Genomic DNA, 22,112 nt, shown 5'->3' with positions numbered 1-22,112 from the left:
TGCGTTTCAACAGAAACAGACAATGATGAAGTTCCAGGTGCACTCTCCTGGCAAGGTTATTCTACATGGAGAGCACGCTGTTATTTATCAAAAGCCAGCACTGGCTGCAGTCGTTGGCCTAGGCACCACGCTTCAGTTCCGCTCAGTGGCGGAGAGCCAGATGGCCATATTTCAGCTGAAGTCTCTCAACTCCACTCTGGAAATCAAATTGAGTAACTTTAATGCCTTTCTAGATAGCTTTCGCTTCAAATATCCCGGCGACAAGTTGGAGAGCACCGCTAAACTTTTGGAGGAGGTGCGTGCAGAATTGGCTAAGGAAATGGAACGTAATATGGGCACACAAAAAGCGCAGAACCAACGCGCATTCGTTTCAATATTCTATCTGCTAGCAGGCGCTGTGCTCACGTCTCCCATCGAACCCAATCTGAAACTTTCCCAGGGTTTCCAGGTGCAAGTGGATTCAGAGCTTAATGTGGGCGCCGGCTTGGGCAGCTCGGCGTCTTATGGGTCTGCCTTGGCAGCAGCTTTTCTCATTTTGGCTGGTCATTTCGACGAGAAGACCTATTTGCAAGAGGAGAATTTAGCTTTGATTTCGCATTGGGCATACGAATCGGAGCGCGTGAATCATGGGACGCCCTCCGGCGTGGATAACACAGTGTGCACCTATGGAGGAATTCTACGCTTCGTCAAAGGCCAAGGATTTCAGCCGTTGCGCGTACAGAAACCGCTCAACATTTTACTGGTAGATAGCCGTGTGGGCCGCAGCACTGCTGATATTGTGGCGAAAGTTCGTCACTTGAGCGAAGAGTTCCCACTGCTTATCGACGCAATTTGGGAGGCTTGTGAACAGCTTGTCAATTCCGCCGTGCCATTGTACGAAAGCTTTGGCAATGGACAAGATGACAGTGAGAAGTTCGAGAAGCTCGAACGACTCTTTCAAATAAACAACGATCTGCTCAAGGCAATTGGCGTTACACATCCGAAACTAGAGCAAATATTTACAATTGCCTTCAAGCGTGGCTTCTTCTCCAAGATGACGGGCGCTGGTGCTGGTGGCTATGCCATTGTTTTGCTGCCCGAGAAGTACGAATGCAACGAGGTATACTGGAAACTAAAGGCGGAGTTGGAAGTAGCTGGCTTTGGTGTGCATGTCACTACAGCTGGCGGCGATGGACTGCGTGTGAGCTCTCTGGATGATTGATAGCTTGTTCACTTAAAACTGTATTTTATTCTAGTTGTATTTTCGTGGTTTTGTTATTGCTTAAAATAAACTACATTTTTATACACCAAACGCAATATTCCCCTGTTAGCGCTGACTTCTATCTCTTGTCTTGTATGCAATTCCTCGGTTCTTCATTTCGCGGATGGTCGATTGTGGCAAGGTGCCCGATACGGAGATGGCATAGATGCCACGCGTGAAGCGTGCTGTAAAGGCGGAAAGTAAATATTTATGCTATGTCTAAGCGTTGAATTGTGAGTTTCTTACAAAGACGTTGCCATTTTGCTACCCACGAGTCTGTGGGTGTTGTCAGAGCAATGATGCCATCAAAATTGTTGCTTGTGTGATCGTAAACATTATCCTTGTTATTCTTCATACGCAGAAACTCTTCGCAATTTTCGCAGCCATCAGTCTCAAATTGATCGAAAGTCTATGGGAAAGGAGCGAGCAAACTAAAATGTGTTGGCGTGTCCTAATCAAATTTGTAATGCATACCTTTACAAGGGAGCATACCAGGCAGGCGCGTAGCCCCCGCAAATCTTTAGGTATGGCATCAAAAGACATTTTAAAAGTAAACAATAATAAAAAGCCGGTACCAAATTACTTTTTGTGAACACGGCAAGAAATGCAACTGCTCGTAAATATTCCACGAAAGACTAGAGATGGAAAATGCTTTCGTGATTCTATCGATAAGGACCGATAAATATATCGTTATATTAACAAGTGGTCTCAAATGTAGTGCCTGGTATTTTCCCAGTGGAGAATTCATAACAAAATTATTTAAAATTTCTTTTTAATGAATAAATCTGTTTCTTATGGTTAAAATGGATTTATTTAAATAATATAATAAGTAATATATAAATACGTTGGTTTCATTTGCCAGTGACCAGACAGTGATTTGCTTAGATTTTACTGGAACCAGTAAAAAAGAATCTTCGATAAGAGCCGAGCAACTTTCGTCATGTGTGGAGCATTCGCGATAATAGTTGATTGGCTGATTGTGTCGTCGCTTTGCTGTGAATGGCTTAATATAACTTAAGAATTGCACGATAATTGGTATTTTGTTATTTTGCATAGCCGGTAGTAGAATTAAGTTATATACTCGCTAAACAAATTTACCTGCACTACAAGTGTTCAAGTTTTAACAAAGATGTCAACGTCGACGACTACCACATCGAGTCCAACGGGCAGTTCTAATGACTCTCTAGCAATGTCATATGGCGCTGTGCCCGTGCTGCCAGGGACAAATACGCAGAAACCCTTTACGCTCTCTGAACGGTTAAATTTCGAGATTTACCGTTACTCCAGCTATTCCCCAAATTATTTGCCTGAGTAAGTCCTAGGTGTTGTTTCCTTAACTGTAAATGCACTCATACAAATGTATTGATCTTGGCAAGAGTGTGAGTGAATGTATGTACGTGTGCATAAATGTACATGTATGTAAATGTATGTATGTATGTAGGTGCATAATAGACGCGTCCCGCCCATATCATGCATTTCGTAATTGTTGACAAGTGCGCAGCTGTCGCCGTTGTCAATGTTGTGGGTATTTTCACTGTTTGTTTTCATTTGCGAATTTCAGAAACGTTCTCGTCGACTGTCCAAATGATCAAACTTCACGATGGTCCGCATACACGAACAGCCCACCACAGTTTCTCACACTGAAGCTCCGACGTCCCGCCATTGTTAAAAAAATCAAATTTGGTAAATTTGAGAAATCGCACGTGTGCAACATAAAGAAGTTTCGCGTGTTTGGTGGATTGGAAGATGAGCACATGGTGCTCTTGCTAGAAGCGTATGTAACTATAAATGCTCTATTATTCTTAAATTTACTTATATTTCGATTTTTCGCAGTGGTCTTAAAAATGATAACATACCTGAAGTATTCAATTTACGCTGCATGACTGAGGATGGCGCCGAAAACCTGCCCATTCTCTATCTGAAGATAGTGCCATTGTTGTCTTGGGGACCATCGTTCAATTTCAGTATCTGGTACATCGAACTGCATGGCCAAGATGATCCCATGTACACGTGTGCACGAATGAAAAGCTACAATACGCTACGTGAAACTGAGATAATTAAGCTTTGCCTCAAGCACTTCCGTCAGCAGGGTTATATGAAAGCCTTTGGGGCGCTACAGGAACAAACAAATGTGCGTCTCGAGCACCCACTCATTAGCGAATTGCACAAATACTTGGTAATAAATGTTAATAGATTCGAAAAAAAAGGTAAATTTATTAAAATTTTCTCATTGCAGGTGGTGCAAGGTGATTTCGAGCAGGCGGAGCGCTTCATTGTAAAGTGCATTGATGACGGCCTAATGGATGAGTATTTAAATAAGCAAGACTACAAGCATGACTGGCAAATGAAGTACACCCAAAGCGAGATAAAGCCTGGCAACCGAGGTGGCCACCAGCTTGTGGTCGATGCCAAAAAGCGTCTAATATATTTGTATGGTGGTTGGGATGGCTACCAAGATCTTAGCGACTTGTGGGTGTACAGCATTGAACTCGACGAATGGACGCTGCTCTGTGAGCGCTCCGAGCTATCCAATGGACCCACTCCGCGCTCCTGTCACAAACTGGTCTTTGATCCAATCAGCGAAAATATCTTCATGCTGGGCCGCTATTTGGACAACTCAATACGCACCAGTGATTACATCAAAAGTGATTTTTACTTGTACGACACCCGTGCCCGTAATTGGATGCAAATCTGTGATGACACCAGCCAAGTCGGTGGTCCGCAGCTTGTGTACGATCACCAGATGTGCATCGATGCCGATAAGCGTACGATTTATGTGTTTGGGGGCAAGATACTGACGCCGCGCAGCCCGACGGCTTCGACTGAGCCAGAATACTCTGGCCTATTTTCTTATCATATTGCGACAAACACCTGGACGCAGATACTCGTAGATTGTCATCATGCAAGTGCATCGCAGGCAGATGTTATGTCAATTAAATCACGAATTACCCACTGCATGGTTTTCCATAATGTATGTATATTCTCAATATAATATTTCATTTATATTTTAAATATTTATGATTTACAGAAACAACGAAAGCTTTACATCTACGGTGGACAACGCGGGAAGGAGGATCTAGATGAGCTGCTTACTTACGATGTGGACTCACAGGCCATTTCACTGATAAACAAGGAGCATTCGCACCTCGGCACCAATACCAGTACTGAGGCCAAATTTGAGCCATCATCGGGCTACACATTGCGCGCTACCATTGATTGTGATCGCGATGAAATTTACGTATTCTCGGTATGTTAGTGAGTCCTTTCACTGATTCTTTCTATAATTAGTTTGTTTCTTTTACAGAGCCTTAACAAAGTTAAGGACAGGCGCGATGTGCATCATGTAGATGCGTCGAATTCTTTTTGGGTTTATTCGTTGCGCACGCATAAATGGTCGCGCATCTATTACTGCCGACACAATGCTCAAGACGTGAACTCCATTAATAAGGCCAACTTTTTGGGTGCCAGCAAAGGCGACGATGTACTGGAGCCATGTCCACGATATGCTCATCAATTGGTGTACGATGAGGTAGCTAAGACGCATTATCTGTTTGGTGGTAATCCAGGCATATTTCAATACCAGCAACTGCGCTTGGATGACTTCTGGTTGCTGCACTTGGAAAAGTACTTGACTCTAATGCGCTTAAAAGTTGTGAAAATCCTAATAAATTTTATATTTTATAGGCCAAAACGCGAGGAGATATTGAAACATTGCCGCTATTTGGTGCGTAAGCTGCGGTATGAGGAAATGACACGTTCAGATCCGATAAAAGCGATGGAATATCTTAGACATCACATCGCTGATGTTATAGATCACACTGACACTGAGCAGTTGAACAATGTAAGCAAAAGCTAATAATCATACAGTTAAATATTTCAACAATTAACGTTATTTCAGTTTCACAAGTTGGCTTCACTGCTCTTCAAACCACACGACAACAGCCAAGACTCTAGCAGTCCCAGAGCTACGCCCGAGCTGTGTGCTGAAACCGAAGGGTACGGTGCAGAGGGAGTTGGCTCTAAAAGTAAGTTCTTCATGTATTTCTTTATAAACTTGAGTAACCAATATCTATAATAACTATTTAAGTTGAAATGACAGAAAATGTTGGAATGAGTGCTGCTGAAAATATCTCGCTAGAGTCAAATGAGAGCTTGGCGACTTCGGGCATATCAGAGCCCACATCCAGTCCCAGTGGCTCGTCGTGCACAAAACGTGCGCGCACCGAAGCCAATTGTGAGCTGCAAAACCGCCGCGCATACCTTTTCAACAAGCTGGTACAGCTCATGCCGGCCAGCATGGTGCAGCCAGAGCGGAACCTGAGCGACTTTGTGATTATTTAAAAGATTCTTCAACGTGCAATCAGTGCCAAAAAAGCATGCAGACGTTTCGAAATTTTATTCTATATTGAGTTGTTCTGTTTATTATTATTTAAAATGTTATGCAATTGTCTCGAACTCTGGATGTGCATGTGATACTCAAGTCGTGTTTAGCAATCGTTTTGTTTTTGAAATGTTAAGTTTATTTTTTTGGCCACTGCTGAAAGTATTGCCGCATGTTTAATTCAGATTTGTTTATCATAAAACACAAAAACTATGTCATTGTGATAATTAAGTTATACAGTACGAAAAGGAAAAGAAATCGGTTATTATGTTTTAGTCGAGCTACATGAATGTGTGAAACGTGTTAAATTTAAACTTTAGCTTAGATATAAAAGATAAGTTTGAAATAAAGAATTTTACACCTAATCTATGGACAATTGAAGTTTAATTATAATTAGATAAAACAAAGCAAACATATTGTTGAGAAGTCAAGGTGTTGTTTAAGAACTATATCATTGCTATCTAGGTGATAGCTCTGCCGTTCGAGATCGCGTTTAACCCAAATTGAATTCCTTAAGTGCATTTTGCATAATTGTATCTTTGACAGCGCAGAACACAAGCTTGATGTTTTCGGTATCTGTTTGCAAATATATAGTAAATAATTAATAATATATAATTCATAAAACTACAAATTAGGGTTTAACCTGTGGCTGTGGTGAAATGCGAATAACATTGACGCTCTGGATCCGGATTGCAGGCCAGGTATTTCTTCAACACAAACTGCTTCGCTGCTGCGTGATCTTGTTTTGGACCTGTTAAAAAAAGAAAAAAAAAAAACTTTATAAATAATATTTAAACAGGCTTAACCCCTTACTCACCATCATATTCAGTAAAATAGTCACCCATATGCGAATACATAATTTTCTCTTCGAACAAATCTTTCTTGTTCATAAATAGAATGATCGATGAGTTTTGGAACCACGGGTATGTAATAATGGTTCTGAACAAAGCTTTCGATTCCTCCATACGATTCTGAGTACAATAAATGGAGAAAACTTCAAATTATATTTTGAGCAGTCTAGTTAATCTCACCTCGTTGTCAGACTCAAACAAGATCTGATCATATTCAGAGAGCGCCACCAAGAATATAATCGATGTAACATTCTCAAAGCAATGAATCCACTTTCTTCTTTCCGAACGCTGACCGCCAACGTCCACCATTCTATAAATGATTTAATATTATGAAAATTACTCCATGTAATGTCCATATCTTAAACAGCGAAACCTGAAGACGATGCCATCCAAATCGAATGGATACTCCAGTATTCCAGTTGTGGGCACACGAGCACGCAGAATATCCTGTTCAGTGGGCAAATAATCTTCCTGTTCAATACGCGCCAAATCGCTCAGATAGCTATAGGGAAATCATTGTTAATATAACACATATACATTTATTAACAGTTTCAGTTGCACTCACTATTTAGCAGAATCGGTTAACTGGTATTCTCTTCGGCGATCATAGCACTCCTGTATGCCAGCATCGTCCCAAAGAGAATGTAGGGCCTTCAAAAATGGATCCTCCAATCTTGTAACAGATTCGTAGTCAATGCTCATCACCAGCTCACCACATTCCTATAAATTTATATTATATACGTATAGACATATACACGTACATATATATATAATGTAGGCACTTACGCGAATCTCTGGTGCGCCATATTCTATTTTGAGCAGATCCATGGCTTTGATCATTGACTGCATGGCCATGAATATATTTTGGAACACCAGCTTAATATAGCCACGCTTGTCATCGTCCGAGTAGCCGCTGCCGTGAATAATACGCATTTGCTTAATAAAAGTTGATTTCCCAGATTCACCAGTACCTGTGAAGATTCATAGAATAATGTTTAAAGGAGAAAACAAATTGTTTTTTTTTTTTTTCTTTTCGTTGTTTTGCAAATTTCATTGCACATATAAAAAGCAGACGGAAATTTACACTGCATACTTCGAGGCGCTGTTTGATGCTTTTAATTTCACCGGCAATTACTGACTTTTAAAGCAACTATTATTATGTATAAACTATAATATTTCTCTTAGTTACATAAAAATTATCCGAATTATTGAATTTGATTTGCGTATATATTTTATGACAATTTATTGCACATGTTATAAATTTACTTTCACTATGCCGAAGAAAGTAAATGTATGATTTAATTGATATTTGTTTAAAAAAGAAAAAAATCTATCAAAACCGTAGACAGTCTCTAGTTTCACCCCCTACTAGAACATATATTTATAGCAATAGTATAAGCAACCCTCCCTCAGAGGCGCATCCACATGGCTTCATTGGGTAGTCGAGCAATTTGAGTGCATAATGGGTTCAATCTTTTTGAATTTTCGTTTTTCTTTCGGACCTCCGACTAAGTCGTTAAACTATACAGCTCACCCAGTAAAAGCAGTTTAAGTTCGCGACGAGCATCTTTCTTATCACGGCGTAGCTGTTTTTCAATTTCCTGATTGATACGCTTCTGTTCTTTGGCCTCTTCCGATAAGCAGCACTCCATTATGAAGAATCTTCTCTAGGTTTTGTGATGTGCGTAAATCTATTTTAGATGCTGGCTTATCCTTTTATATATTATCCAGTGTTGCTTGTTTAGATACTTGAATCGGGATTTTGTTTCCCGATTTTTGCTTGGATGGACAGAGGAATAATTATTTTAAGATTAATAGTTGTGAAAGTTGTTCGCTCGACAAGAGTCCAAAACGTTGTGTATTCTGTTTGCAGTGAACATATAATATTTGGGCGACACTTGAATCGGCAGATGGAGGTGCTGGCCGTGGCTTTGACACTGGTGGCAAAGCGCATGCACCGCAACTAGTACATATGTAGGTTTATAGACGACATCGACATTGGGCCGATCCACAGTTCGTGCAGCAGGTGAAAACAGATTCAGGAAACGCTGCCCATGCCCAAGTTCATAGCAAGAAAGCTGATTTTGGTAACTATACGGCTTCTTGGCTTGGTCTAGCGGAAGACCCCACACACTTCCGCCCTTAAACAGTATATAGAAGAATACAGCAGACATGAAAACTATATAGGAATAGACCAGTAGTTGTGATTAGTCTAGGTTCGATGCATTTCCATATTGATTTGTTGCTATAAATATACAATAAAAATTTTTCTTTAGCAGGCATTATAGATAATGATCTTAAATTATCTTAACTAGCTTTGGCAAAAGTTGAGATATTTTATTTTTATTTATTTCTCAATTAACAACATCGGCCTCCAATTATGTCCTTGGTCCACTCTAATGTGTCATACTCGTGTCTGTTTGTTTTGGTAATATGCTGCTGATTTCAGTCTTCCACTGAGGGCTTGGTAATCCAATTGTAACTGTATACGAGTATATAGCAGCCAAACACACACACACATACACATATGTACAATTACAAACCTCAGTCAAGTTTAAATATATCTGCAAGCAATCGCAATGGTATTTATTTTTAACAGAAAAAAATCACTTTTTATTTTTAATATATTTTTATTTATATTATATTATTTTTTTTTTTAATATATATATTTATATATATATATATTTAGGTGTACATAGATACTTTTTCATTTGTTGTTTTTTTTTTTTCTGGTTTTTTGTTTTTAATTATCTAAAAAATTTCTTAGTTACCATTGCCACCTCAATACAATCAATTCTTTGTCTAGTACTTGTATCTTTTGTAATATGATTTCTATGACAAATGTGTAGAAACAACAAACACACACACACACACACATAAACACACTCACTGGTAGACACACACAAACACGCCCACACGTATATGCAATTTTCATTGAGTGCAAATCCCACACTTTGTGTTGTGTAAATTTCCATAAAAAAGTCAATCAATTCAAATGCTACAAGTTGAAAATCTTACACTCAATGAAAAGAATTGCATATACATCTGAATCTAAGTGTGTATGTGTGTGTATGTCCGTGGGAGAATACAGATAAGTCTCCTTCTCTGTGAGTGTGTGTGTGTGTGTGCGTGTGCTTGTACGTACTTAATTAAGGACGTGCGTTTGCCTTAAGACTTAAGCTAAGCATGCAGTTTTTATGTGGGTGGGGAGGGGAGAGAGTGGGATAGTGGGGGGTTAGCTTCTTGATTTATATCTATATGTATGCACTTATGTTTACATGTATGTAGAAATATGTCCGTTAAAAATATTTCTCATTCATCAAAATCATCAGCGTCACAAGTAAACTGACCAACCATCCTCCAAATTCCATTTACAATAAATATAAAGTTTTTAAAGTAGCCTAAAGATGTGGAATATTATAATCATAATTTCTTTTCTTCTTTTTTCTTTCATTTTGTTATATTCGATTTTTTGGTTTTTCTGTATATTATGCACTTTGTTTTAGCCTAGTTTTACATAATTTCAACGTCAAAGGGAGAGACTCTTGTTCTTTTTGTTGTTGTTATTATTATTATTATGTATTGAATTAGTTTAGTAGCTTTTCAAGCATGTTATGAAATATGGTCTCTATATATTCCATATGCATATATAAGTACGACTACCCAGCAAAAGTAACCAATGTATATGTAAATCGAGATGCCCAACAACTCAAATTCCACACGTAAGTACGTTAGTTAGTAAATGTTCTAAGCTAAACCCCATTTTAAATTAATTTCTTTAGTTCTTGTTGGTTTCTGCCTCTCGAATGCTTTTCGATTCGTTCGAAATTTCATTTTTCTTAGTCCGTTTATGTTTTATCTATTTTCTTTTTTTCTTTTATAGTTTACACAAGAATACAAACATATACAATTGAAATGTATTCAAATGCTTCTATGTTCCGTTAGCCTGCAGTTCTTGAATTTTGTATATAAAAATACAAAATACTTGTACACACTTCAACATACATAGGTATGCATATTTATCATATACTTAAGTATATTTTTATCATTATTTATCAATTTATATCAAATTTTTGCTCAATTGTATTATTATATATAGCTTCATTTTGAGCTTGAGTTAAGCTAATAAATATTTACATACAAACTTGTCTGCTAAACTTGTCCCTTAACTTAAAACTCACATTCAAATAATCTAAGAACCAAAACAAGTCAAATACCCAAACAACAATCAATGGATCACATACAAATGTTTTATCTGAAAAGTTGAAAACAACAACAAACAAATGAATAAAACAAAATGCACATGACAAATTATATAACAAATCTCAAAACATAAAACACTCTTCTTAAATATGTATTTATATTTAATGTATATGCTTTTCTCATATACGTACATTTTACTTTAATGTTTCTGCCAGGGTCTTCTTCATGGATTTAATGAGCACTAGAAGGCACAAAACGCTAACTAAACCAAATTGTTTATTATGTATGTATGTTTTTTATTATTTTCTGTTTGTTTTCTTCGTCTTTCCCTTTTCTTTTCCTTTTCGTTAATTTAGTTTTTATTATAAATATATGTGGTATGTTCATATGTTCATATCGACTACATATACATATGCAACGCGTTAAAAATTACGAATTTTTGCTTTTGCCAAAACTGAAAAATTGTCGTTGAAACCGCCAAATGTTATTTTTGTTTTCATTTATATTCAAACCGAAATTTTCTATAATATTATCGAACACAAAAGCGCAAAACGAAATCAATATTATGGAACTATAGTTATGGTATGGTATGTTTCCCAAATAAGGATATTCAGCTTGCTCTCTGAGGATTCGCCTGCGAAATGAATGTGTGGTCAATGTCAACCAAAATACTGGAGACTTTTCTCTGCTCACCGATGCAATTCATTGGACGGAAAACTATATAAGTATATGTGTGTGTTTGTGTATGTGCGTGTGTGTGTGTGGGCGTCTGTGTTTGTAATGCTAATACAAAATGTACAGCTCCTCTGCCTGAACCGTTGTAAAACTTGTTGGATGTCTCCCCTTTGACGGGGTCGCATCATCTGATATAAGAACTAAACTCTTTGTATGCCTTTTAGTTCGGTTTCTTTTTCTTCTCTTTTGGTTCTGTAACGAGTCATCCTTTCAAAAGCCTTGTCGAGCACAAACCAACTTTAGAATCCCTACTATAAATATTCCTCTGTCGACTTATCGCAGCAATGATGACGTTTCCTTCTTTTCTCTTTCTTCCGTTAGGCCTTTTAATTTCGGCTAGCCGAGCATTTCACTTCGTATGTCTTCTTCTTCTTGTAAACAACGAAAAATTCGGTACGCATGTTTTTTTTTTTTTTGCTTTTCTTTTTTTTTAGCCTTATATAAATACACATTTATTGACTTAATCAAGCTTTTTAAAAGCTAATCAATTCATCAATTTATTAATTGTAAAAATTTTGTTATTCATTTCATTTACTACATCTTCGGTTTACGTGGATTAAAGCTTTATACAACACACTGTTGAATCTTACTTAAATTCTAGATGCGTATTACAATTATAACGGCGGAGTTGTACGGTCTTTAATGTTAAATGGATATTTTGATGCCGATTACACTAGCTTGTGTATGTAAATGAGGTTACGAGAAATGTGTGTTATATGCATTTATCTATAATCCTATATATATATATATAAGTATTTCAAATAGGAAAGTTCATTTTAGTTATTTATTTTTAATGTCCATAATAGCAAATCTGTGAGTGTGTGTTAAGATAACCAGAAAAGGAAGATTTACACTGTCGAAAACAGCTGAACTAATTCAATCATAATTAAGCTCTAATCGAAAGAGGTGCAATCCTTTACTTTCCTCTGCATTCTTGTTTACCCTCGCCCCAGCTATGGACCGCTAAAAGTTCAAGGGGTAAACTTAAAATTTCTTGATCTCGCTCTCTCTATAAAACAGTTCAAAATATATAAATCTATGAAAAGCATAGTTTGATTCATATTTATTTTACATATACATGTATGTATTGTATGTGTGTGTGTGTGTGTGTGTGTGTGTAGGTGTGCGTGTTTTCATTTAGTTTTGACCACATATACATAGAGTAAAATTGTGTTTATTTGGATTTTTACATAAATAGTTTTGTTTTGTTGTTGGAGTTGTTTATTCATTTTTTTCTCATTTTCTTTTTGTTGTATTTTCTTTGCTGCTTTTCGGTAAAATGTGCGCATCGTTTTGTTACTTTACTAACATTCTATAGCTGTAGATTAAATTAAACTAAAATTTAAAAACAAAAACAAAACATTGTCTATAACATAAGCAAAACAGACTAACAAAATAATAATTAATATATAAGTAGTTATAGTAAGAATATTATGCGAAATAAATCAAGCTACAATTCTTTCAAAACTTATTCTCCTCTCAAATGATACAATTTGTTAACAATTTAGTTTATGATCATCATCTTTTGTTTCCTTTTTTAGTATTTAGTTATATATATATATATGTATATATAATTTTTTATTTTTATTTTTTTTTAAGTTTATTTTTTCAGTTTATGGAAAATTTGTTGATGGCATCAAGATTAGCTGCTTCTGATAGTAGGTTCTTACGTAGTTGTATGTATGTATAACATATAGGCATTAATTAGTTTTAATATTGATGATTATGACTGTTGTTGTTGTTGTTTTTGTTACTGTGTTACTGTCGCTAATTATGGTTAAGCTGCAGGTATGAGAACGTGTTAAGTAATTAATTAGATATAGATGTAATCTGGCTGCCACTTGTAAAATACAAATGCGTTTATCAATTTCTTGTTTAGTGATTCATTATTACACTAGTACTTAATCATCACGTTTACAATCGTTTCCCTATTTTGTGTGTGTGTGTGTGTGCGTACGTGTCTCTGTGTAATTAGTAGTAGGATTTGTAATTTACATTTGAATGATTCTTTCGCACAGTACAAATTAATAAATTTTGTAAACATTACATAGTTATCTATGTATTTATACGTGTATGCGTGTATGTTTGTATGTAATGTATATACACATATTATGGGCTTGTATTTATGTATATAAATATTTCAGTAAACAATAGTTACAATTTTACGCTTGTAGCTTAATAAAAATTCAGTATTATATCTGCGATTTCTTTGTTGTTGTTGTTGTTGTTGGTTTTCTTCCTTTTGTTTAGTTAGTTTACAGGATTTGTTGTGATCATCAAAATTGTTATTATTATGAGAAATTTCTAACATTTATTGTTTATGAAAAATTACTATCTGTTTATAAGTTACAATTTGTTGTTTGTTTGCTTCAGTAAAATGTTTATGCTTCAGTACGACAAAAATTGTTTCCATTTGTTGTTCCTTTTAAGCGTTTGATTAAATTAAAGTTAATTGTGTTTGTTATCATTTTTTTCCTCAATTTTCTATCAATTTTATTACAAAAGTTCTCTAATAATGAATTTTAAATATTATTATTACATTACTCGTACTTTCTTTTAATTTCACACAAATTAAATTGTATACAGCGATCGCATCATCATCATTATTAATTATTATACTTTTTCCCCATCAGTTTTTGTATAATTTATGCTACAATTTTCCGCTGATTTTACAATTTAAGAAACTTGTGTTCTGGGTCTAATTTATGCTTAATCTTCGGCAAACATTATTAGTGTTCTTTTTTTTTTTTTTTTTTTCTCTTTCTTTGTTTTATTTTGTTGTTGTTTTTTTTTTTTTTTTTTAATTTTTTTCTTGTTTTCTTTTTATTAATATGCGAAAAAGGAATTATGAATGTTTATATATTTTTATATATATGCATATATATAAGTATATATATATGTACATACATATACGTTCTGTATATATATGTATAATAAAAATCACAAAAATAGTTTTCTGATCCAAATCCAGTTTAGACCAAATTGTATTCCTTAAGATTGGATTGCAGAATCGTGTCCTTTACAGCTGCAAACACAAACCTTATATTTTCAGTATCTATAGAAGAGAAAAGAAATCGCTATTAGTTTTGTGTACTTTTTTTTATAGAGAACACACACAAATATATAATTGTCATTGTAACCATTACCAGATGTACAGCATGCTTTTCAGATTACCCCAAGTGATATGTCGATTAAAACGACTCGGAATATAATAATTCAAATAAAACAAAAGATTGCAAGTTACTCTATATTTTAATAACAAATAAAAAAGAAAGCATACAAATTTTAATGCATGTAATATATTGTATTGATGTATTTGTTAGGGGGTTAGCATCCCCATAGATATTCCATTAAACAACTGAGAGTAATATTGCATCGCTCAATCTAAGCCGACGGCTATAAGTGCTGATTGCAAAATAAAATCTTTCACAGCGCTGAACACGAGATAGATGTTACGCGTATCTAAAATAGCTCAGTTATTTAGTAACTATTTCATTTGGTATTCATTGAGAAGAACTGGCTAGCGACTACTTGCAGCGGGCAGGCAGCAAAACGAAAAATATATATTTAAAGGCTAATCCCGAGCTATTTACAATTGTTAATTTTCAGCAGAAAGCATTCACGCTATATACATACATAAGCAGCAATTCAGTAAGCATTACTTACCTGTAGCACAGGTGAAATGAGAATAGATAATCTTTTCGGAATCTGGATTTAAGTCTACAAACATGCGCAGTATGAATTCACGGGCTGCGATTGCATCTCGCTGTGGACCTGTTACCAATTTAAAAATAAATACGATCAGTCTCCAAACTAGCACAACTACAACTCTAGCGTTAGCAATAGATCTAAAGGGATTGCATAAGTGAAGCTGCTGCAGAACGATATCTCACCATCGTATTCAGGAAAATAGTCCACCAAATGCGAATACATAATTTTCTCCTCTAACAAATCCTTCTTGTTAAGGAATAGAATTACTGATGAATTTTGGAACCACGGGTATGTAATAATAGTTCTAAATAAAGCTTTTGATTCCTCCATGCGGTTCTGTAATGTACAAACAAAAACATTTATTAATTGCAAAAGAAGAATTTAAAGATGTCATTATACTCACCTCATTATCAGATTCAAACAAGATTTGATCGTATTCGGATAGTGCAACCAAAAATATTATTGAGGTAACATTCTCAAAGCAATGAATCCACTTCCTTCGCTCCGAGCGCTGACCACCGACATCCACCATTCTGCATTTGATAGATAATAATGCATTAGACAATGAATAATTCGATAGTGCAGCAATGACTTATTAAATAAAAAGCCAAATTAAGTGATTAATAAAGTAAGCGAGAAGCCAAACCAATACAGTAAATGAAGGAAAATGATATGCACAGAGATATTGCTGGAATGTTGTATTTGTTGCATTTGTTGTTACACACACACACACAAATTGTGTTACTACTTTGCTTTAGTTTGATCAATTTTAGCAATATTGAGATAGATGCGATAGACTGATATACCTATAAACAAGTGGATGCAACTCAAAACTATATTGTTGTATTCCAGATGTCGGCGAACGGTTTCGCAATATATCCTGCTCAGAAGGCACATAATCAGGCTGCCCTATGCGATCTAAATTGTCAAGGTAGCTGATTGGAAGATATATGTATATATAGATATGTTTGATGATTTTTAAATACATTGCTAAAACTCTTTTGTCTTAATTTGTTTGTTTGTTTTGTCCGCTAAATTCGGTCAGCCTAAATGATCGTTAATAGTTCTAGTATCAAAGCTACTCTTACTTATATTTAATGATATGGTATGTGTAGACAAATTCCACAAATTGTGCTGGTTAGAAAGGAAACAATTAAACGAAACAATTAACCAATAACCAAAGAACAGTATTAGACACATGCAAATCGATATCATTGGAGTCGTTGTAGCTACCTAAATCTGATCTCTTCTAAGTCAAAGGGATACTCAATGATCCCCGTTGTCGGCACACGCACTCTTAAAATGTCTTGTTCAGTGGGTAAATAATCAGGTTGAGCCACACGATCGAGATCCATCAGATAACTATACATAATACATATATAAGAATGAAATCGTATTTAGTATATCAAAGTATTCCTTGATTATAATAAAATGTTGTCAATTTGATTGTTGTCAGCTCTATTATCTAGTTGTGGCAGTGGTGTTCCACATCTAACAATTAACTCACTATTTAGCGGAGTCGGTCAACTGATATTCTCTTCGGCGATCGTAGCACTCCTGTATGCCAGCATCAGACCACAGCGTTTTTATGGCATTTAGATAGGGATCCTCAAATGTTGTAACTGTTTCATAGTCAATGCTCATCACCAGATCAGCGAGCGCCTGCAAACGAATTATATTCATGAATATATAGTTTTTAGTTGTCCACTGATAATACTTACATTATGCTCGCCAACGCCGTATGATATTTTGAGCATATCCATGGCTTTGATCATTGACTGCATGGCCATGAATATATTTTGGAACACCAGCTTAATGTAGCCGCGTTTGTCCTCGTCCGAGTACCCGCTGCCATGGATAATACGCATCTGTTTGATGAACGTTGATTTGCCGGACTCGCCCGTGCCTGTGCATATGGAAAAAGCAAATGCGGCATTAGTCTGCTATCGAATCACTCGAACCTGCCACAACAAGCCGCAGTGCACCACACACCACAGTCAGTGCACTCTCTACTAATTAGCAAAAATGCTGCGATACCAAACAGCCGCAATAAATTGCAATTGCATTAAGCACCCGCACCCAGGGGCGAAATTCAATCACGTGACATACATAAAGCTGCATATGCGTGTGTGTGTGTGTACATATGGATGTGTGCGTGCATGTATCATATCACTAATACAATTTCGCATACTAATTGAAGCAAACACGCCTTCATCGGCCATCGACCATCAGCCATCAGCCGTCAGCCATTAGCCGGGAGTGCAACAATCAATGGCCGCCACTTTTACATATATGTACATTTATGGGTCAAGGCTGTTCGCCGTTGGCTGCTGAATGGACTGTTGGACTCGTGGCGGCAGATAGATTGATGGGCAGGTGAATGACTACTCACCCAGTAGGAGCAGTTTAAGTTCACGTCGCGCATCTCGCTTGTCACGGCGCAGCTGTTTCTCGATTTCCTGATTGATCCGCTTTTGTTCCTTGGCCTCTTCCGATAAACAGCACTCCATGCTAACTGGATTAAAGGACGCTTACGCGTTCTGCAGTCCCTGCCTTACGCTCCGTGACGTGCGTAAATCTTTCAGTTGTGCGGTAGTAGGGTTTATCCGGTTTATATGGTAGTAGTGGTTGGAGTTTTCCCACTAAATCCAATTTTATTATTTTTGTTTGTTTTTGGTGTTGCTGTTTCTTAAGCTTCTTCTTGTTATATTTTTATTATATTTCTATATTTAGCCGAAAAATTGCTTAGATCCCGTTAGTGTTTTGTTGCTCTCTAAGGTTGTCCTATATAAATTGTTGAATGTTTTCTTTTGTTTATAATTTCGATTTACTTAGTTGCTCGTGAGCATTTGTACTTTGGCGTTGCTCGCTGTTTCCTACGACACTCAGGCTCTCTTTGGCTATTGCTTAATTTCCTTTAAAGGATTCTCTTCTTTGCAGTCCGTTTCTTGTATGTGCGCGTAATTTCGTGTGTGTCTATGTGTGTATGTGTGAGTCCGAGTCCGAGTGTGTGTGTGTGTGTGTGTATATGTGTCGTTCTGCGGGGGTTAACTCTGTTCCGTTGTTGGTAGTCAGTACTCAGTTTACTATCTTCCTAAACAGACTTTGGTGCATCTCTCTGACAATGAGGAGTACAAATACGATGACCACATCGAACACGACGACTTCAACAGATTCACGTAGTAATCCGCCTGTTCATAAACACCTGAAATGGAATAAACCAAGCAATTTAATTAATATTTCCTTTTAAATATTTTACTTTATTAACTTAGTTTACATTAAAGCTCTGAATCATTTTAAAAAATTGTTTTCTTTTGTTTTCTTTTTCGAGCACTACAAGAAATTTCAATTATCAGTACTTTAACAAATTTATCAAGCTATGTCAAGTGGGCGTAAAAACAAAACTTTCACAAGATCTTGCGAATTATCATGCCCATGCACATTGGCCTTGCCTAAAACTAGGAAATTCTGGATACAACTCGGCTGATTTTCCCACAACACTGATCATAAGCTGACAGCATGATCGACGTAATGCTAATTTCCATTTATATTCCATAGCTGTGTTATGTTTTGCAAACATTGTAAATAGCTCTTATTCATAACTGATATTTATAATTCCGAATTTCTAGAATTATGTGTGGTTTCCAATAAGTAAGTAGAGTAATGCGGTTTTTGTATACATACAAATGTGGCTACGCATATGAGCAATACTCGTTTATACACATTAATGCATATATATGTACATACATAATCACATATATATAATGTTTATACATACTATATATACACACAAAAAGGTTGATTACACTTTTTGTTTTGTTTGTCTGTGTTTTTGTCTGCGTGCAACGGGCAAAAATTATTAAATTACCAAAAAAGAAAAAAAAAACAAGAAGCGATGTTCCCAAACTATTTTGCTAGGCATTCCAGAAGCGCCCACTGCACGTAATAAGCATGTAAACAATTTAAATTGTTTTCGGAAACTGGCAACATAAAAAAGCAAATTAATTGCCATACTACATACCGAAAACAAAAACAAGAAGAAAAGATCGTGTCTATAGGCATTTTGTAGATAATAAACAATGCAGTTACTTTAAATTATTTAAAAACGCAGGGTATTCCACCGTATATACGCACTGCATAGTTTATAAATCAAAGTCAACTCAGAGGGAATAAGTGGGTGAAGCGATTATCAGGCACATTAGACAACAAACAGTAGCACTAGTCCGATAAAGAAACTGAGATAAACTCTACATTTCTAGATGAGTTGGAGGCAGCTTGATAAGGCGCACTCAGCTAGAAGCTCGGGTCGGTTGTTAAAAAGGTTCAACAATTTTATATGATTGCATATATATAGAATATACTGTTGATCGCCACCTCATCCTCGCCCTATAAACACCAACACCAACACGAATACGCCAAGCCAAATAAATAGAAATTTCAACAGGTTTGTCGCAAGTTCCCTGGTCAAACATACTAGACCCAACCACCAACCCCTATACACGTCCACACCCACACCCACTTTTGAGGGCAACAGGGTATCATAGCAAATGACTGACTGACTGCATTCCGTTAATTGTCGGCATTACTCATAAGTCATATATATAAATATATATGTATATATATAGCTTAGGTCCGCATTATTATTCATACCTCTTATCAGGCCTAAGAAAGTATAGCATAAAATGTGCAAAAGGCTTAGCAACAAGTGGCCAAGATGTAGCATAACTCTTAGATATCATCTATTCCTATATACGCTAAACTGGACGAAACAAAGTTGCAGAAAGTTTTGAAAAACTACAAAACTTTGATGTAAACTTTTCAGTTTTCCAGCAAGTTTCAAGTCTCCGCATCCGATTGAATGGAAATAAAAGTTATTAAATTAAATGTAATACTTTAAATAGAAGTCCCATCTTTATTGACTACCTACTACGCATAGCTTTTAAATCTACATACATATATGCATACTTACGCATTAATCTAACGGTTGTGTATGCCGATGAGCAGAGACATATGAATGAACCGAAGCCAAGCTGCAGGCTATTGACGACGACGATGACGATGAATGCACTTTATAAGACGAGAATATCCAAATGTGGCTGCTTCACTTGATGAGCTTCTTATTGTTAATCAAATTAGAGTCTCTGGTCGTTTTATGTACTAGCACTAAATAATAATAATAATAAAAAAGTTGTTTGCTTTTCTGGTTTATCGTATTGTTTCCCTGCAGTTAATTTAAATCGGTGTCGTTTTTTGTTTGGATTTATATATATATGTGTACAAATTATGCATATAAGTAGTATGTATGAATGTATGTATGTGCGTATGTATATGTATGTATGTATGTATGTTTAATTCCTATGTGGTTATGCTTTATGAGGTGATGTTTCCGTTGCTTCACGACGTGTCGTTTATTTTGTTTTTATTTTTTGTTTTTTTGTTAATCTTTATCGTTTGATTTAGTTGCGTTTGGAAAACATTAGTTTTAAGGAACGTGTGTAGTTGTTTTTATATGCATAATTATTTTAACTAATTTCTTTACTGTTGCATTTGTCTGTTCAGTTTTGTGCTTTTGTAACTTGTTCCACTTTCTGCTTGTTATTTATTAGTTTTTCTTCTTTTAAATGCAACGAAGATTTGTAATTTGTTATTTGGTAATTTAAAACGAAAACTTTTTATGACGACGAGCACAACGGTTAATTTCTTATTTTTTGTTTTTTGCTTTTCTTTCACACGCAACACTTAAATGCTCCTTTTGTATTTAATTTTCTGCATACTTTATGCTTCTTGTATTTGTTTATTTTCCGGTATGCAGTGGAACTGCAATAAAAAGAACATTTGCATTTACATATACATTAACATTTTCATTGTATGGTTTGGAAACACTTCGTTTATATGGAGCAACAGCAGCAGCAGCCGCACCAGCAAAATCCTCCCACGCACCCCACCCAATAGCGAAGAGTTCTGCTATGAGCAACTATTTTGTGCTTAAATGAAGAATTAACTAGGAGTTATGGTCCTATAGTAGATTTAACGAACACTGACGACGACTGTGTGGTTTTCCAAATCTGTAGTATGCGGGCATAGTAACATAAACTTTTTATGTCCATTTAGCACCCACTGCATTTTGTAAAAAAAAAAAAAAAAAAAAAAAAAAAAAAAATTATATAGAATTTACGGTTTGGGTTCGCAAAATGTGCTAAATAATGCCAAAACATGCTGTTTGCTCGGGCAAGCAGTGCACTGCAGTGTTGTCACCGCTAAAATTGGCTGTGCAAACGTTAGCAATTGCATGGGCATCTGCGCTTGATGACAAGTGCAAATAAATTAAACACGAAATGCAATTATTTAACAAATGAAATGTGCTCAATGAGCAACATAAGCATAAGTGCACAATGCAAATAAGACATACAGATATCACTGATAGGATAGATAGATAGTGCCCTGTAGCTGTATATCTGTTTCGCTCGCACCTCTATACACACACGCGCACTGCTATACACACAGAGCGAGGGCGAGGCAAAAACGAACATGAAAAAATTTTGGCCAGAAAAATTGTCGATTCTGGCACGCCGAATTGTTTAACAATTATGTGCCATTATTTTTGCCTATGCTCATGATTTCATTAGGTATCTACCCGCACAAAACAACGCCCAAATTTTAAATTAAACTGAATGAACTCCAAGTGAGTTGGGGATGGTATTTTAGAATAGGCTACTATTGCTGCTGCTGGATTTTGTCGGTGCGTCGATATTCGATTGAAACTCACAACATATTTGATTTTGCATTGTTCGGTTAACGTTAACACACGACCCGTAGTGACTTTTTTGCTTTGTCAACTCTTAAATTTTCTTAAGTATTTACACTTTTTTATTAACGCAACACCAACACACACGAAAGAGTCACCGACATAGGAGCATGATTGCATGAAATTTACAAGGTAGCACTTAGATGTGCGCAATTTCGATTGCGCAGAATTTTTGACGTCATACGT

General features: G+C 36.1%; 5 protein-coding genes across 6 annotated transcripts; 2 read left to right on the top strand and 3 right to left on the bottom strand.

Moving 5' to 3' along the window:
• The first annotated feature begins 22 nt into the window (after nucleotides 1-22).
• Nucleotides 23-1,291, top strand: LOC6579566 (mevalonate kinase). Its single transcript, XM_002005413.4, has one exon. It carries the CDS (start codon nucleotides 23-25, stop codon nucleotides 1,199-1,201), a length of 1,179 nt encoding a protein of 392 aa, XP_002005449.1. The 3' UTR covers nucleotides 1,202-1,291.
• On the bottom strand, nucleotides 1,209-1,884 carry LOC6579565 (transcription elongation factor SPT4). The gene is made up of 3 exons (XM_002005412.4): nucleotides 1,715-1,884; nucleotides 1,487-1,649; nucleotides 1,209-1,425 (listed from the first exon to the last, which is right to left on the bottom strand). The coding sequence occupies exons 1-3, from the start codon at nucleotides 1,781-1,783 to the stop codon at nucleotides 1,307-1,309; spliced, it is 351 nt and encodes a 116-aa protein (XP_002005448.1). The 5' UTR covers nucleotides 1,784-1,884; the 3' UTR covers nucleotides 1,209-1,306.
• Nucleotides 1,885-2,159: 275 nt separating this feature from the next.
• Nucleotides 2,160-5,986, top strand: LOC6579564 (muskelin). Its single transcript, XM_002005411.4, has 9 exons — nucleotides 2,160-2,551; nucleotides 2,802-3,014; nucleotides 3,074-3,416; nucleotides 3,477-4,211; nucleotides 4,269-4,487; nucleotides 4,545-4,864; nucleotides 4,925-5,081; nucleotides 5,139-5,265; nucleotides 5,328-5,986. Exons 1-9 carry the CDS (start codon nucleotides 2,370-2,372, stop codon nucleotides 5,579-5,581), a joined length of 2,550 nt encoding a protein of 849 aa, XP_002005447.2. The 5' UTR covers nucleotides 2,160-2,369; the 3' UTR covers nucleotides 5,582-5,986.
• Nucleotides 5,984-8,347, bottom strand: LOC6579563 (G protein alpha q subunit). Its single transcript, XM_002005410.4, has 8 exons — nucleotides 8,007-8,347; nucleotides 7,259-7,443; nucleotides 7,038-7,192; nucleotides 6,846-6,974; nucleotides 6,653-6,782; nucleotides 6,439-6,592; nucleotides 6,265-6,372; nucleotides 5,984-6,197 (listed from the first exon to the last, which is right to left on the bottom strand). Exons 1-8 carry the CDS (start codon nucleotides 8,122-8,124, stop codon nucleotides 6,115-6,117), a joined length of 1,062 nt encoding a protein of 353 aa, XP_002005446.1. The 5' UTR covers nucleotides 8,125-8,347; the 3' UTR covers nucleotides 5,984-6,114.
• A 5,982-nt stretch (nucleotides 8,348-14,329) lies between these two features.
• Nucleotides 14,330-22,055, bottom strand: LOC6579562 (G protein alpha q subunit). 2 transcript variants are annotated; one of them, XM_015163760.3, is made up of 10 exons: nucleotides 21,888-22,055; nucleotides 20,091-20,938; nucleotides 17,514-18,326; nucleotides 16,843-17,027; nucleotides 16,629-16,783; nucleotides 16,355-16,483; nucleotides 15,525-15,654; nucleotides 15,304-15,457; nucleotides 15,077-15,184; nucleotides 14,330-14,465 (listed from the first exon to the last, which is right to left on the bottom strand). In XM_015163760.3, exons 3-10 carry the CDS (start codon nucleotides 17,629-17,631, stop codon nucleotides 14,383-14,385), a joined length of 1,062 nt encoding a protein of 353 aa, XP_015019246.1. In that variant the 5' UTR covers nucleotides 17,632-18,326; nucleotides 20,091-20,938; nucleotides 21,888-22,055; the 3' UTR covers nucleotides 14,330-14,382. The 2 variants fall into 2 exon arrangements, with proteins under 2 accessions (XP_015019246.1, XP_002005445.1); XM_002005409.4 differs by having other exon boundaries at nucleotides 20,091-20,284.
• Nucleotides 22,056-22,112: the final 57 nt, after the last annotated feature.

Source organism: Drosophila mojavensis, unplaced genomic scaffold (assembly GCF_018153725.1).
Source record: "Drosophila mojavensis isolate 15081-1352.22 unplaced genomic scaffold, ASM1815372v1 contig_80, whole genome shotgun sequence".
NCBI classification, from domain to species: Eukaryota; Metazoa; Arthropoda; class Insecta; order Diptera; family Drosophilidae; genus Drosophila; species Drosophila mojavensis.
This window is presented reverse-complemented; position numbering and strand designations above follow the sequence as displayed.